This window comes from Clupea harengus, chromosome 3, assembly GCF_900700415.2.
Source record: "Clupea harengus chromosome 3, Ch_v2.0.2, whole genome shotgun sequence".
NCBI lineage: Eukaryota > Metazoa > Chordata > Actinopteri > Clupeiformes > Clupeidae > Clupea > Clupea harengus.
This window is the reverse complement of record NC_045154.1, coordinates 22884086-22901596: the sequence shown is the minus strand read 5'-3', so window position 1 is coordinate 22901596 and position 17511 is coordinate 22884086. Positions and strand designations below refer to the sequence as shown.

At 42.9% G+C, this 17511-nt stretch overlaps 2 protein-coding genes across 9 annotated transcripts in view; both read left to right on the top strand.

The window, feature by feature from the left end:
• The window catches only part of celsr1b (cadherin EGF LAG seven-pass G-type receptor 1b), a 49915-nt gene extending 41135 nt beyond the window's left edge, over positions 1-8780 (top strand). Inside the window, exons 25-35 of one of the 2 annotated variants that reach the window (XM_031565030.1) lie at positions 966-1140; positions 2501-2613; positions 2724-2803; positions 2980-3106; positions 3618-3743; positions 3964-4055; positions 4946-5052; positions 5368-5511; positions 5716-5937; positions 6318-6591; positions 7463-8780. In XM_031565030.1, coding sequence (XP_031420890.1) covers positions 966-1140; positions 2501-2613; positions 2724-2803; positions 2980-3106; positions 3618-3743; positions 3964-4055; positions 4946-5052; positions 5368-5511; positions 5716-5937; positions 6318-6591; positions 7463-7487 — 1485 coding nt within the window. In that variant the 3' untranslated portion in view covers positions 7488-8780. Of the gene's footprint in view, positions 1-965; positions 1141-2500; positions 2614-2723; positions 2804-2979; positions 3107-3617; positions 3744-3963; positions 4101-4945; positions 5053-5367; positions 5512-5715; positions 5938-6317; positions 6592-7462 lie in introns of both variants that reach the window. The other variant, XM_031565028.1, reaches the window with a different exon arrangement.
• Positions 8781-13091: 4311 nt separating this feature from the next.
• Positions 13092-17511, top strand: part of gramd4b (GRAM domain containing 4b) — a 29781-nt gene continuing 25361 nt past the window's right edge. For 3 of the 7 annotated variants that reach the window (XM_031565024.2, XM_012842458.3, XM_012842457.3), the window contains exons 1-2: positions 13092-13409; positions 16828-17041. In XM_031565024.2, the coding sequence (XP_031420884.1) occupies positions 13381-13409; positions 16828-17041 (243 nt within the window). In that variant the 5' untranslated portion in view covers positions 13092-13380. Of the gene's footprint in view, positions 13410-13862; positions 13966-15305; positions 15414-16827; positions 17042-17511 lie in introns of all 7 variants that reach the window. The other 4 variants (XM_031565027.2, XM_031565026.2, XM_031565025.2 and 1 more) reach the window with 4 other exon arrangements.

Here is a 17511-nt window from a genome sequence, read left to right as displayed (position 1 = left end):
GGGAAACAAATGACTCTCTCCTGACAAGCTGCCAAGTTTCACCCACTCAAGAAAAAAAAAAAAGCGAAAACTTACCTGCAGCAACATTTCCTGTGTGATGTGTTAATGATACCGTATCACACAATACCCCTGCAGGCCAGGTAAGTTTTCATCACTCATGACACCTGGATATCCTTCAGTGGAGTCTGGGAACTGCAGCTGTCAGCTGATGGAGGGATTGCCAGGGTGAAGAGTTATGAGGCGCTGTAACCTGAGCCCTGATCCCTCTCCCACTGCCAATAACAGAGATATACATGCAGCTTGTCACTCTCCTTCCAGACAGTCGGATTTGTTACTTGGACAGAAGCTATGCTTTGTGTGAGTAAAAACTGGGAAGGCTGGAAAACTCCGTTGCAGCAACACACACTAAATTGCCTGCCGCTGGGAGCGAGGCTGCGGCTCAGGATGTACAGAGGTGGGGTTTTCCTTGGCGCCTAGGCCTGTGTCTGTTGCACTGAGAGCAGAGATGGGATTTGCTGCCAGACAGCAGCGCTGAAAAGCTTGTTTTGTGTGCCCCTAAGCACCCCACACAGAGGCCATGGCAGGAGATCAACCTCCCTCTGATCTGGAGTGCTCTGCTCCATCCTCGGGATTTCCTGGGAGTGCTCTGTAGCTCCGAACCAATACAGTTAGCACGAGAAAAACTGAATGGCTTTGTGTTTTGTTTCTGTAAGATTGTCTACCTGACAGGTCGTATTTTCACAGCTCCAAAGACAACAGCGTGGGAAACATGAAAATTTCCCGTCTGACAAAAAAAAAAAAAAAATGCCCCCTGGGGGAGAGCTCTGAATGTGTTTTTCAGTCAACAAGAGTTTTTCAGTCAACAAGACACAATAAACGCTTGAGATATAACTGTCATATCTGAATGTGCTTCAACAGGAAAGTGTTCATCCTTTCTCACCTCCCCTCTCTGTGTCTCTGTGTAGTTTGTGTGCACCGTGGTGGCTATTCTCCTGCACTACTCCTACATGTGCACGTTTGCCTGGATGTTTGTGGAGGGCCTGCACATCTACCGCATGCTGACTGAGATGCGCAACATCAACCAGGGACACATGCGCTTCTACTACGCCATCGGCTGGGGCATCCCCGCCATCATCACAGGTGTGACACTCTAAGCCCAGTCTCTCTCTCTCTCTCTCTCTTCTCTCTCTGTCTCTCGCTCTCTCTCTCGCTCTCTCTCTCTCTCGCTCTCTCTCTCTCTCTTTTCTCTCTCTCTATTTTCTCTCTCTCTATTTTTGCTCTCTCTCTTTTCTCTCTCTTTTCTCTCTCTCTCTTTTCTCTCTCTTTTCTCTCTCTCTCTTTCTCTATCTCTTTTCTCTCTTTCTGTTACTCTCTGTCTCTGTCTCTCTTTCTCTCTCTCTCTCTCTCTCTCTCTCACACACACACACACACACACACACACACACACACACACACACACACACACACACACACACACACACACATGGTCCAATGCAATCTAATTTAAATGTAAAATACTGACACTGCACTATGCATTGTGGCATTACTGGGCATGCCAAGCATCTTGTATCCTGTTGGCTGAAGCCTGTCAACTGTCAAAACCAATACATGTGTGATCTTCCATAAATATGACCTGGTATTAATATGTATTTATAAACTTTGTTTATATTTACACTGTGAAGGATAAACCCCATGCACTGCAACTTCATATCATTTTTAAATGATCTAGCATTCCACATTTAATCTTAAATACAGCCTTTTGCTCCATTCAGTTTGTTTTCATCATCGAAACAACAGTTTTGAAAATCTGTTACCAATACAAGACAAGATCTTACTGTTTAATCATTGGCCCATTCCAAACACAACACGTTCATTCCAAACATAGGACACATTTTCTTTATAAGGAATAGTGAGTGAGTAAAGAGCTGCAACATTCCGAGCACAGCCATATCTGTGATTGATGGTGAGTGATAAATGCTCTTTGCTTCCTGGAAAACTATTATTTGACTGGCAAGCACACAGAATTATAATAGTTCTTTCATGTGTGGTTTTGGAGACGTGAATATGTTTTATATCCATTTTATAATCAGAATTTCACATTCAACTGGATTACTTCTGACAATATAATAGATTGGTATTTGACATTAGATGTAAGCCATACAGGGTTCAGTTATGCATATGACAGTTTGTGGGCCCTCCCCTGTTCCCTTGTAAAATAGCATAACATGATTTTTCCCATACAGTTCAGCAAGGTGAGAGAAGACAGTCAAATCCTCCTTGTCTGTTCGACTGTAAATGTTTAGCTTTAAATATTTTGCTTTAGTATCAACAGTAGAGTCCTTTGTAATGCTGTTGATGTGTAATCATTGGCGGGACCGTGTGTGTGTGTGTGTGTGTGTGTGTGTGCTGTGTGTGTGTGTGTGTGTGTGTGTGTGTGTGTGTGTGTGTGTGTGTGTGTGTGTGTGTGTGTGTGTGTGTGTGTGTGTGTGTTCTCTCTCAGGGTTGGCAGTGGGCCTGGACCCCCAGGGCTATGGGAACCCGGACTTCTGCTGGCTCTCGGTCCATGACACCCTCATCTGGAGCATCACCGGGCCCATAGCTGTAGTGGTGCTGGTCAGTGGGATTTCTCCTCAGTATTCGCCCACCCCCTCATCTTTTATGAGACCCCCAGTGATGCTCTCCTGCTCTGTCAATGTATTTACTTGTATATTCCCCCCATGCAGATCAACATCGTGATATTTGTGCTGGCAGCCAAAGCATCTTGCAGGAGGAATCAGCGCACCTTTGAGAAGTCTGGAGCAGTGTGAGTATCATGACGAGGAGTTACGAACAGGTTTAGCATTCAGTACATGTCACCCTGAGAAATGGGCACGGCCAATCCAGCGTTCTCTGAGCCTGCTTCAAATGATTTCCTCTGTAGAGGTGAGCTGATATTAGGTGGCCGTCAGGCTAAACTGGATCTGTGTGTTTGTTCCGTAGCTGTGCGCTGCGTGTGGCCTTCCTGCTGCTGCTGCTCATGAGTGCCACGTGGCTGCTGGGCCTGATGGCAGTCAACAGTGATGTCCTGACCTTCCACTACCTCTTTGGCATCCTCAGCTGCCTGCAGGTGAGTGATGAGAGGACCTGATATGAGTTTATGTTCAGCTTTCTAGGCAGTCAATGAATATTGTTATTCAGGCTGATGTTTTCTGAGTAACAATATTCAAAGACCATCTGTACTAAACAGTAAAGTAACATTTTGGATAACTACTCTTCCGCGCCAGCAGATGGAAGCGTTTGACGACAAACTGGCTCTTTCTTTGTTGAAGGTCATGAGTAGGTTAAAGGTTAAAGGTTAAAGGCTAAAGGTTCTGTTTGGGACAGTTTGAATACATATAATTCAAACTTTGGGAAGGATGTAAGTGTCGTGTTCTAGCTTGACATGTTCAGACAGCAATTTCCAAAAGCTGGGTAGATACTCTAAAGTCTTGATCAGAGGTCTGAAACATGTCAAACAAGTTGTGAGATAATTATGCAGTTGTTGTGTAAATGAGCTTTGCCAACACAGAATACACAGAGTCTTTTTCCTCCATTATACTAGACCTCACATCTTCTGTCTCTCCATCTCTCTGTTTCAGGGCATCTGCATCTTCTTCTTCCACTGCATATTCAACAGAGACGTGCGGAAGAACTTAAAGGATGTCTTCACTGGGAAGAAACTGCAGGTGGAGGAGTTGAGCACGACCAGGGCCACCCTCCTGACCGTAAGTCAGAAAACCACTCAGGCTCCTCCGCTCCTACTGAGGCACGTGGAGGGGAATGACACCTGAATGACACCTGAATGACACCTGAATGAACCCACCTGAATGACACCTGAATGAACCCACCTGAATGACACCTGAATGACACCTGAATGACACCTGAATGACACCTGAATGAACCCACCTGTTGCCTTAATCCCTGGTCATCTCTCTGTCTCTCTAGCGCTCTCTGAATGGTAATACATACATAGAGGATGGAGCCCTGTACAGGACCCCCATTGGAGAGTCCACTGTGTCTATGGAAAGCAATTTCAGGTCAGCAAAGAGCCACAGCAGCAGTTACCGATCTTATACACTCAGGTATGCCACTCTCGTTGCTGGGTCTCTCTTTCTCTCTCCCTCTCTCTCCCTCTCTTTCTCTCCCCCCGCTCTCTCTCTCTCTCTTTCTCTCTTGTTCTCTGTTTCCTACCAAAATTAACTTCATCAACTCCTACACATTCACCCACACTGGCTGTGCTCTTACTTAGAACCTTATTGGAACTTAATGAAAATGATCTAACTGGATTAAATGTAAGCTGTTGGGCAGAAACAGCTGTTGTGGTTTTATGTGGGTTCAAAACAGCTCTATTAGGCAGTCAATGAATATTGTTATTCAGGCTGATGTTTTCTGAGTAACTATATTCAAAGACCATCTGTACTAAACAGTAAAGTAACATTTTGGATAACTACTCTTCTGCGCCAGCAGATGGAATTGTTTGACGTTTGGCTCCTTCTTTCTTGAAGGGCAATGAGTATTAAATGGGTTTGTGTTGCTCTTTGTCGTGTCGTGACAAATGCCTTGACTTACATCCCCCTGTGTTGTGTGCATCCTCATAAACACCCTGCATCACCCCACATAAACACCCTGCATCACCCCGCATAAACACCCTGCATCACATGCCCTGTCTCTTCATTGGGGGAAATCTTTTGATCTAATGAAGAATAGGGTTATTTGTCATATCAGTGACCCTACATATCACTCACTTTCAATTATGTGCACAGTACTGTATGTCTCCCGGTTCAGGGCCGTGGCTGCAACGTGACTCTTGTTTTATGGCGTTTTTTTAAATGTGTGTTTTACGACATCGCTGTGGAATGGGGAGGCGCTGCCTGGGAAAGCGGGATGTGGTGTGAGTGTGTCTCATGTGCATGTGTCTCTCACGCAGGGAGGACTCGGCTCAGAAGCGAAGCGGATCAGTGGGCACGACAGCCAAAGGTGGCCACGACGAAGGCGACTCGTCCCTCTTCTTCCGAAAGCGCAAAAAGGGCGATGGTAAGGGAGAAGCAGGCTGTTCACTCAAAATCCGTTACCCCCACCCAAGACTATGAGTTCAGTTACCCTCACCCAAGACTATGAGTTCAGTTACCCTCACCCAAGACTATGAGACGAGCAGGGACATCCGTGTCTCATGTCGTACTCCCTGAACTTATTGTGGCCCAGGGGAATCAGATCAGTTGTTGTGTGTTAAAATGATGCCAAGTTTTCACTGTAACTTTTTCACTGTGTTTTCAGCTAGTAAATAACAAAAGTTTCTAATTAATAATGTGATACGAAATGTGTGTGTGTGTGTGTGTGTGTGTGTTTCAGACTCAGATTCTGACAGTGAGCTCTCTGTGGACGATCGCAGCAGCTCCTACGCCTCCTCACACTCATCAGACAGCGAGGCTGAGGAGACGAGCCCCAAGCACAAGTGGAACAATGAGAGGACCCCACTGCACAGCACCCCCAAAGGTATGGTGTCATTCATAACACACACACACACACACACACACACACACACACACACACACACACACACACACACACACACACACACACACTCACACTCACACTTTTTTTAAAAGCATGTTAGTGATTTTCTTACACAGCTGTTTGTGGCGGTTACTTTAATCACATAATTAAACACGGGCACTGATTCATTGTTGTCTTATTCAGTGGACACGGTGTCCAATCATGTGAAGCCTTACTGGCCCGTGGAGCCCCCGACAGCCAGTGAGGGTGAGGATACTGGTGGGGTGGACAAGCTACGTGTAGAGACTAAAGTCAACGTGGAGATGCATCAGGAGTATAAGCTCAACCACAACGGAGACATACCTCAGGAGAAGCAGAGTCCAGCCAGCCAACCGAGGAGCAACCGCCAGCCAGAGCAGAGGAGAGGTGAGGGAGGGAGGAATAAGGGCCTCTGTTTTTGTGTGTGTGTATGTTTCTTTGTTTGTGGGTGAAGGGACAAACGGGGAGATTCCGTCAGATTTGGAATGCTACTTATTGGATCACTCCATTTAAGGCTATGACTTGAATTTCATGTTCAAATATTTCACCAGCAGAGCATGTGATTTATGCTGTACAACTTTTTATGGTCTTTTAATGGGTCCCCCCTCTCTCTCTCTCTGTCTCTCGCTCTCTCTCTCTGTTGCCCTCTGTTTGTGTGTTATTCTAAACCTGTGTGTGTGTGTGTGTGTGTCTGTGTGTGTCTGTGTCTGTGTCTGTGTCTGTGTCTGTGTCTGTGTCTGTGTGCTTATGCTTGCCGGGTCCCTCAGGTATCCTGAAGAACAAGATCACCTACCCCCCTCCGTTAACAGATAAGAACATGAAGAACAGACTGAGGGAGAAGCTCAGCGACTACAACTCCTCCACTACTCCCTCCAAAACGCCGTCCATTGATTCCACCGAGGGCATCCGCTCCATCACCGGGGGCAACGGCACCCTCATCAAACCCCCACCAAGGCCACCCGTGCCCCCTCGCAACGGACTCACCATGGAGCTGGGCACAGAGCTGGAGCCTGTTAATGGCGGAGATGAGTCTGATTCAGAGTGAGTGACCCGCTTCTCTTACCACACCTCATGGTAGTCGAGCCTTACACATGTAACTACTCAGAGCAAGTCCAGGGAAAGTGCCCTAGAAGTGCCTCTCGGGATGAAGCTGTCTACCACCCCACCTAGTGGGCACTTTTACAACTACGCTCAGTAGAGCAAGGTCAGATGCATACTCCAGAAAGCCGAATTGGCAAGATAAGGTCTGGGCCAGATCCTTGTTCTACAAAGGCGAAGGCTCATTGATACTAATAGAGCAACCCAACCTGAACTGCAACAATGATCTAAGCTTTCCAACCTAGTTTGCATTCATTACAGTTAAATGCTGTTCACAACACCTAAGGCCAGAGGACACATCTACGTGTGCTAAAGTTGACTGAAAACTATCTGTTACCATTTCAATATGGAGACACTATATGAGAGGTAAAATCCAGCAGAACAACTTTTGAGGCGAAAGCTCTTGTCGTGTCTTGTCCTGTTGTGCAGACAGGAATATATCCCACTGTGTTGGTATTCTTCAGCTGTGATTCTTCCCACACTGTTGTAATTAATTGATTAACAGCTACTCAAGTAAGCAAAATACACTGTTTTGGTTTGTGTAAGACATTAGGTTGTGTCTGTAAATACAGTGAAATGCATACAATTATTTAGTTAGCAAAAGCCTGTTATTTAAAGGTGTCAGATTAGGCCATGTGTCGTTTGGGTATTTGGGCTATTATGGGTAGTTGGTTCGAAGAAAGAGTCTTTTGTTCTGTCCCTATTACTTCATAATGGATTCATTGGCACCATGGTAGCTGTTACACTTAAATAGTTCTCAGATGTTTGATGAAAGTTTTATAACTATGTCTTTCTTATTCTTTCTCTCTCGCAGTGGAAGCAACGAGACCTCTATCTGACGAGTCAGTACAGAGCTGTGTCATCCTCAGGAGAATCTACAAGGTCTCACATGAGGTTGTGGGAACAGGACTCTACGGGTGCCTTTGGGGGACAAAACTCTCCCGTGGTCCTGGCAAACCACAGCACTTCATTCCTGTGGGGGGCAGCCTGGTCATGGTCATTATCCTGCCCTGAAGAGAAAAGGGAAGAATGTACAGTACACGTATTGGCACTGATCAGGACAAGGAGTCCATTTGGGTGATAAAGCCATGGTCGGAACTGGGGAGCTAAAGCCTGTAGCATGCCAAGCACAACAAAATGTGATACGGCAGTAGAACTTGAATGACTTGTACTTATTAAGCTCTCTGGATGTCTATCATAAAGAGAGGCCATGACATGGTATGCGCGGTCCCTTTTATAGAGTCTTCAGTAGTGAAGGCAGGCAAGTTTATGTTCATGAAGTCATGAAGTCAGCACAATGTGGACTCTGCCAACACAGACTATCAAAGTCTAAAAAAAAAATACCTTTGTGCTCGTTGTTGTAGATATTTTGTATTTTAATTGATTTATAGTTGGAATAAACATTTGTAAATTGTAATTAGTTTTTTTGTAATTCCTTGAATTTCTTGAATTGTTTTTTGTTACAGTCCAAATAATTTTTTGGTAGATGTAAAATACAGCTGACAGATATGGTGCCTATCTTAATTTCTTACTCTCTCAGTCCCATGTTCTTGTTCGAGCAAGGTAAGTAAAGATATTGTTAATGAATTGTTGTATACTTGTTATTCAGTTAAGCTTAGCGATGAGCTACACATTCAATCAAAAAAATATTTTTTTTGGCAGAACCCTTCAAATACGTGTAGTTATTCGTCTTGTTGTGTTAATATCTTTCAGATATTGGTTGTGTTGGAATTCTTATTTATTTATGTCGTTAAAGTATGATACAAAGAAATACAGAACATTTTTTTCATTCATTTTTATTTTCATGTGGATATCATGTTACAGCTGGTTATTTTCATGTCAGATGTGGTGAACATACTCACAAGGTGAGGAAGAGTTGCATCAGCATAAGAACACACAAGGGTTAAACCAAACAGCACCGTCAAAATGTACATTTTAAACTTGTTAAACAATGTCTTGAATGTATGTATGTATGTATGTAAGTATGGATAGTTCAGTCCGCAGTAGTCGAAGTCGGATGCTAGGAATGAGCCAAGATTTTTCTAACATTCTGTATTTTGGTTACACATTTAGGTTGTTTGTGCTCTGTAATTGTGCAGGACTTTTCATTACAGTCTAGTTTGATTAAAGTAGACGGTGTTATTTTCAGAAAGACCTGTTGGCAGAAATACACATGAACTCCCACCTGTCATATCAGTTTTTTAAGCCCTTAATCCTGAAGCCTGTCACGATTTTAGATGTCAGTGTGTGTCAAGTCATTATCCATCTATTTCTGTAACTGTAAACCATGGGGTTCCTACTTAACACAGATATTTTCAAAGCTGATTTCAACTGCAGTGGCGCATTAGGTTAAGCCTTGACAAGATTTTGTATTTTAATTATTATTACCATGGAGACAGGGTTAAAATGATTAAGCACACCCCAGTGACAGGGTTTTGTTCTGATGAAACACCCCAAAAAGATTTTGGCTAAATAGTCCCTGGATTTTGTATCACTGTTTTTGTCTGCTGGTTGGGAGTCACACTATCTGTTTGTGCAGTTCCGATCCGATGTGCGGGGGCAATCTCCACCTTTACTGCCAAACCATTTTGCTTCTCAATACCCTTCACACCTGGTTCACAAGCCTGTAATGCCTACAACATCTCTATGTTTGAGAAAAAATCATTTCAAATGAGTAGGTAAAGTTCTACAGCCATGGAGATGGCCATTGATATTTGATCAATACACTAAACATTGTAGGCTTGTTTTCATTCATACTCAGTTATTTTGAGTCATCGTTTATTGTTACATGGATTGTCATTTTTATATTTCAGACTGTATGATTATAAACACTGGATACATACAATACATGTAAGAGATATCTGTATTTATTTTTTTGTCTTCAGACACTGGAAGGAACACCACTGTAAAATAAATCTGCATAAGACTTTTCTTTAAAATTGCTCAGTTATGTGCCAGTTATGACCTAAGCTGTGACTAATAGTATATTGAACAACTTGGCATAAAAGTTAGCAACAAGGAAGAGTTACCTTCATGAACTTGCCCTGTTTAGCTGAAGTTTGTAAAAAGCCAGTGCAGGGGAAAGTGGGGCAGTTTTCTCACAATGACTGCAAATGATACATCATAACGTTGATAATGTTGTACTAAATGAAAGACTTAAGTCCTGGGCACATATTTTGGATTCAATGTATTGCCATAATATTTAAGTGCAATTAAGCAAATAAGAACATATAATTAAATGTGATTTATTTTTATTGTATATCCAAAACTGAACTCAACACCTTGTTGAACATCAAAGTAATGAACATAAAAGTAACCAATCATTTCTATAAAAAAAAAGAAAAAAAGGCCAAATCATGCCCATCAGTACAAATAATGATGGCGATCTAAAACAAAGACCTATGGTTAACCAGCATTGTTTAAAGTAACAATGTAACAATTTGACACTTTTTGAGGTATGGTTTTATAGGCAGATAGTTTTGGTACCATCCTCAAATAATTTTTTATAGCATATGGTCATGTGAAAGACATAAACACCTGTCTTTCCCACTAACCATCCAGGATATACCCTATGTGGTTATGTCTACCAGGCTGGAACACCCTGCAAAAATGGAAGAAAAGCTTTCACACGCATGACATTGCCAGCTATACTGCCAAAAGACACCAGTTAGTGTGTTGGCAAGCTTCTATCAGTGCCAACTGAGCTATTGATGGTGTTAACAAGGTTTTTGCATGTGTTTCAGGTAGTTAGCTTGCTAGTTTTGGAACAGAACTACATATTGCTGCTTTAAAGTCATTATTCCAGCAAAATATTAATGGCCTCTCCTGAGGTAGCCTACATGCAACAAGTGCTGCGTCTCTCCGAGTCTCCTTAGGCCAGCTGTTCCAAACAGACAAGACAGAAACACTTGTTCTCATCTGATGAATAGTCATTTGTATGTTAAATGTGATGTAATGCTTTGTTGCCCTCTTTTGCTTCTTTGGACACTTCCCTTTCTGCACTGGCCTTTTCTTTCTCTGCCCACATTGGAGGGATTTTATGTTTATGATTAAATGTTGCACCACTTCGCAATAAACCAAAGTAAATGTCCGCTGCCCTAATAATGTTCCCTACCGGCTGCATTTCCAATTCAGGGGAGAAAACCTGCTAGGGTTTTGAATAGTCAACACAACACATGTGACAACTTGCCTCAAACTCACTAATTAAGTAATTAGGGCTAAATCTCCAGACTGGTTCAACCTCAGACTGCAGTAAAAGCATCAAGTCACTCACTACTTACGCCTCTAATCATAGAACATTTAAAAATGTAAATACACAGTCAAAAAGGTTTCATCACATGAAATGCGATAGCTTTACCTTGGAAGGGGGAAAGTGGGAAAATTGAGCTAAGCTCAGTTTCGGATTACCTTGACCAAAGGTAAACAAAATATTGACTCAGGATTTTGTGTCATACCATGTAGCAACTTACCCTGCTCTCCCCTACTCTGTTGTAAAACTGGAGCTAAATTGATATCACATTCTGACAGCTATACCAGGAAAAGATTCTCTAAAATATCCCTAACCCTTAAAGGCAGATTCTATGAAAAGTGTTTTCTAGGACTTTCTGGGCTCTGTAATCAGCCAACTGAAAATTCAATTTAATTATTGAGTTAAGTCAGAGAAAACTGCTAACATCGCTGATATCAGCTTTAATGATTTTGTCTCCTCTTTTGAAAGAGTTGTTTCATGTTAATGTGTCTGATGTCACAATGGCTGTTCTAAATACAAGAGTAAGAAGAAGAGTCTTTAATTCCAGATTTAACCTACGTTACTATGGACTGTATAACATACAGTTAAACTTTACTGCTGGCCTGTGGAACACATTTATTACCAAAAGCTTGGTCTATGTAAACTCAGTCTGGGGAGAATACACGTTAATTCAGATACATAATACACTTATGGGTAACAAATCAGTCATTTAAATATGTTGAAACAAACTGCAGCAAGAACACAACCCAGTTTTTGTAGAAGATTTAAAGGTCAGATTTCTATGAAAATTAAGAAAGAATTGACTGAATATTATCTACTAAACTTTAAACATTGCATTGATCATTACGTTTCAAAGGTTACAGAAACTGCACTGGCCTCTAGAGTTTAAATAGCTAGCCCCTCTGTGTGTTTCAATATTGGTTTCTGCACTGCTCTCCCTTGAGATGGATCCTCCAGCTGACATTTCTTCAGTACCGTAAGTGGTATGGTAAATGCTACATGAAACAGCTGATTCTGAGTCCTTAAGGTTACAGGTTTTCTGCATGTTTGTGATTTCAAATGGCAGGTTTTAAACTCAACTGTTTGATCAATTTTGCCCTGTACATACAGTACATACTTGTATTACGATTACTTTTACCACTAACAACCTTTAGATGACACACAAGCAAGCAGGAGCATCAGCACATTACTAATTGATGATGGAATCCCCTCACAATGATCATGGCTTTAACTCCAAAGGCAGCAGACATACTGATGGAAAATATTGGCCTATCCACTTGCTGTCAGTGGTGTCATATAGCGCATATCACAGGCAAACGTTGAAACTGTAATGGAGTGATTAATGTAAATATTGAACACTGGAAAATTAGACAGATGCTGGATCCTGGTTGCTGTTTTCACTGGGGAGGGGGCATTGTATGCTAAACCGTTTGTTACTCATCATTATGCCAACAGGTGAACTGTGTTTGATTGACTTAGCTTTGTAGGCCACCTTTGTCCTCCTGGGACAGTATTTAGAGGTAGAAAGCCATCTGCGGATGGCTGTCTTCAGCATAATAGTAGTGATCCAAGGTCCGGAATGGATTAGATTGACCAGACAAGAGTTAGCCAGGAGTGGTTACACGCGCATGAATGACGGTGAATACAGATTACTGCTGTGGCCTGCTCAATCACCAGACCTCAATCCAATTGAGCATCAGTGGGAATGACAAGGAATGAGAGCCACAACCGCACTTCCATCACTCTGGGAAGCATTTCACATTCGGCTTTTCTCTCACACCGTTCATACGGCCTTAACTAAATCAAGACTGGATGTGCAACTGTACAAGGCTAACGCGATTGTTATATATGCACTCAATCAACCTCACAGGGCTTGTTAAAAATAGCAATACATTTTCATTTTAGATGGGTTGCTATGTTTGAATGTGGTATACGATAACCGTAATTTCAAGTCCACATTGTGAAAATATTGACAGCCAAACCTCGTGCGAATCTGCTTTACTTTATCAGCAATATTTTCAGGTTTATTCTGAGGTTCATTTGAATTTAGACTCTAGAAGACACCGCTGGTTGTCTCTGTCAGTGGGCTAAACATTAAGTGATGCAATATATCTTGGCTGCATGTGATTGTGCTACATAATTTATAGGCACTGTTTACAGCCCTAAACGTTTCTTTAATAACTTGATCATAACAATTAGCGTCCCCTTTAAGAGATCCAGTCGCTGACATTGACGAAATTTCCTGGTGTGAGGCTTGTATGCCTCTGTGAAAATCAACAACAGATAGAAACAGGTTACTCGCAGGCTTCAGTGGACTTTCGTATGAGACTATTCAAGACAGTATTCCAATGGTAAACGAGGATTCAAAGGAACTGAGGTGAATTGTAGACTACTTGAATGTGAGAGGCGGAATCACAACCCATTTTTCTCCGCGTGCACTGAGCTGCCTGAAAGGAGGCGAACCTCGGTTTCACTTACTGTTAATGAAACTTTGTTTCGAAATTCGCCCTAGGTAAGAAGAATTAAAAATAATAATAATCTTTTCTTATGTTGGGGGTAGTTGTGCCATATTTAAAGTTGTATTCCCAGTAAGTGTTGACAACGCAAAGGTGCTTGTTGCATGGACAATGCGTTATGTTCAAAACTAAAATGTGGCGCATAAATCCAAACCTTTGAGGAGCATGCTAGGCTACGTAGGATTAGCCTACCATGTCACTTTTACCTGTGGCCTTCTAGTGTGTTCTGTCTGCGATAACGTTACTTCCTTCATCTGGGTGTTTGTGACTGTGCGTCGTCGTAAGGTTGGTCCCAAGCCAACACCTACTGTTGCGCGCTTTGTTATCTCGCGCCGTCCCATGCGATGTTGGCGGCTGCTTGAGTATTTGCGAGGGGTCTAAGGCAGCATTCTTGTTCAATATTACTTTAATATGACGATGACAATGACAGTTTTCTGACTTTGTGTTAGTCAGACTCTGAGTAACACATTGACAGGCGACACAATGGGGGTTCAACTGCTGCCACCGAACATCATCGATATGGCAGCCTCTGAACACATATGGTTTCAAAAGGTAGGCAATAATGAATGTCATATGTTCAAAGGCCGTTTTAGGTAGTGCTTGTGTTTGGGCTGTTTTCTTGTTGTTGTCATTTTTGTTTACGGTCTGGGTCCATTTCCACCACGGAGTTCATTCCTCCTATGGCGTCGGAGTGCTTCGCCCGTGTTTGGTTCAGCGGATCGGTGGCTTTCATTAATAAAGCACGGGAATTCTATGCTACAGCCACACACATATGTGGAAAGGCGAGGCAGTGTAATGAAGCAATGTAGCAGGTAAACGGAAGTGTCAGGAGGAGCGAGAAGACAACGACTTCATTCACACGGTAGCCCGATGAATTTGGAAAGACCGATAGCGTTTGCTTTTAATCCAGGTGCAAGACTTCCACATGAGCGGGAGACATTTAGGGTAGAAATTCCACCGAAGGACACCTACAAGACTTCAGTGTGGTGGGTTTTATGATATACCACTCACTAAGCACATTGGTCCTTTCTCTTTTGTACAGCAGTATTAGGTTTTGAATGCTTAAGATTTAATGAGAGTTAAACTAGTGAGGGACCTCCCAACGTAGCATATTTTGATAGTGTCTATTAGCACAGATGTCTCATCTGCACCCCACCCACTCTGAATGTTTCATACCAGCTCCATTTCTCTTGGCAATCCTATACTCACTTGCTCAACTCGCATAACTTGCATGACATGGGCGTCCAGCTAAGACAATGTCTTGTTTTAAAGGGTATTCTCTCTCCCATGTCGCGTTTTGTCCCACTGATATGTGTAATCATCCTGTTTGTACTCAGTTCATCTGTGCTTCATTCACTGGATGATGTAGCAGCATTACATCAGCAATAAATATCAGGCAGCATAAGTATCCCTCTGACCACTTATGTCAGAGGCATTTATTCATTTATAAATAGCGGTCTTCCTTGTCTATTAGAAGGAAGCTGGAGCGGATGTATGGGTTTGAAGTGTGTCTCTGGAGTTGGTTGTGTTCTACTGTCACAATAAAAATGTCTCTGGTGGCATTCAGTTCCTCAGCACCTTCCAGCCGCTTTGTTTGTGGACCTTTTTTGTGAGCCTGTCCCACACCTTTGTATGCCAAGTGGCTGGTCTGGCAGGTTATTTTGCTGCAGGGTTGCTTTCCAGTGGAACAGCAGACTCACAAAGAAAGTAGCTTCAGTCTGCACACCATAAATAGCTGCAATGGATATGTCTTTCCCAGTGAATATACCCAGAAAGAAAGAGAGTTGTTTGGGGAGTGAGCAAGGGAGAGAGGGAGTAAGGAACTGAAGAGGTGAGTGTGCATGAAGAGCTGACTGAGTGGATTTGTTTGGATGGCTGTCATTTTGTTGCAGGTGCATAATCTTCCCAGGGCTGAAGCCATCCTATAAAGACCTGATGGACCGTGTTTCCTGTTCATTTTCCCCCCTTTGATATCCTGTGTGCTTCTTGGCCCTCTGCAGGTATAGTTCGAAGCTTTAGATGATTGCAAAGCAATTGTTGCATTAGCATCTATCATTTGAAAATAAAATTATGGGAAGTAACTTTTTACTAATTTTCAAATGCACCTCCACATATTTACGATTTTCCTTCTCTGAAGGTTTATAAAATGAATAGCATTCTCTCATGGACATGATACACAGGCTACTGAATGACAGTGGTCTGAATCGATGTTCCATATCTGATTTGGTGAAAATCTTGTTAATAGGTCATATGAAATAATGTTAATCAGGCCAGTGTGAAGTGCTTCAGTCTGAAAGAACTTGCCGCCGTGTAGAAGCATAGAGTCAAGCAATTAGTGCCTGCTGAGTGGAGGTGGTGGTTTATGCACTGGGCACATTGCTGCCTGACTGAGGGGTTCTCATGTGGAACTGCTCTAGCAGCGTATCCCTGGGTACCCCTGGCAGGCCTGCCCTGCTCTCTCCCCTCTCTGACTAGTGAGTCCGTCCCCGTTACTCTTCATCTGTTGCTTTTTCGCTTTCTTCTCTCTGACGTATTCTCTCCTCTCCCTCCTTCACGTCCCCCCCTGAAGGGGGGCTGAGGCCTGTTGGGACGAGGAACCCCGGCATGCCGTCTGACCTACATACGGAGCAGGGTGCCGGGCCAATCCCCAGATCATACGAGCCCCACGTCACAGAGTTTCTCCCTCTCTGTTTCTTTCTCCCTGTTTCTTACTTTCTCTGTGACATTTGCCCTCCCCTCTCTCTCTCTCTCTCTCTCTCTCTCTCCCTGTTGCTCTCTGTCTCATTCTAAATCACTTAGTGCTACATTTCTTTCTCTCCCTCTCTCTCCTTCTTTCGCTTGTTTCTCACACACTCATTCTGTGCCAAGTTCACACGGCTCATTGTGCCCTCTAGGGAAGGGCTGTACCACTTCAGAGAGAGTCTGAATACAGTGGCTTTCAGACTGGACCTAAAGTGTGATAGTCATTGGTACTTGTAACTCCTAGAGGGAGAATTGTCTCTCTCGCAGTGGAACAGAAGTGCTCAAAGACTGCTTGGGTATTTGCCAGTCATTAATGTTTGTTTTGTAGTTTTTGTTTTTTATTTTTAGTTTTATTTAGTTTGATTGTAAACAGCAGCCCGTGGTAGGCCTATTCCTGGAAACCATGCTATAAACAAGACTTGTAAACAAGAACTTGCATATAATTGTGAAAACTTTTTAGATTCACACCACAAGTAGTGAATAGAATGTATTGCTGATCTAGTATCAGAATGTATGCATATTTTGATAATGGTAAACAAATTGGGAATGACCACATCAGCATTTTAGAAGCAAGCAGCTATTGATGTTATTTTCATGAATTTGTGGAATGTCTGATTTTTCATTTAACCAGCTTAGTAAATGTGACCTTTCTTCTTTTGTCTCCCCCCTCAGGATTTTCATTCGCCATGTTAAGATAAAGACGACAGGGTCGGTGTTAAAAATGCTAAAGCGCCTGGACAAGATTAGGTTCAGAGGGCAGAAGCGAGATGAATTCTTGGACCTTGCCGAGTCCCCCAATGCGTCCGACAGCGAATGCAACGATGATATTCCCATGCCGATGAGGCATCGCTCCTCAATCAGAGAGACGGAGGAGCCACGAGACCCTGTGAGTTGTCACCCCTGGAAACTCCTCTCTGTTAATTCAAAACTGTGCTACTGAGCTCTCGATAACTAGTGCTGAGAGGAGGGCTGCGAAAAGATCTCATGACTCATCTGTCATTATCTAGTCATTTTCATTGCAGCCTTTTGCTCCTCTGGACCTGTGGAGGCTCTTGTAATGCATTGAGGGATGTTAGACATTTAGATAAGTGATGTATTACTCTGTGTAGGGTACAAGTGTCCTTCGTAATTAGTATTTGGAGCGTACAACACCTTAATTGCTAACATTTTATTTTGATGGATTTCTAATAGAGAGCCCCCAGTAATTCAGAAAGCTTATTCAGAGCATATGAGTAGAAATAGAAGTTGATGGGGGCATTCCCATTACCCTGTCTTTGTCCGTAGTCGTCTCGGCGCTCTTTTTGTTTTGAAGTACTCCTGATGGCTTCATTAAGTCTGATCATGTGCAGAGGCCAC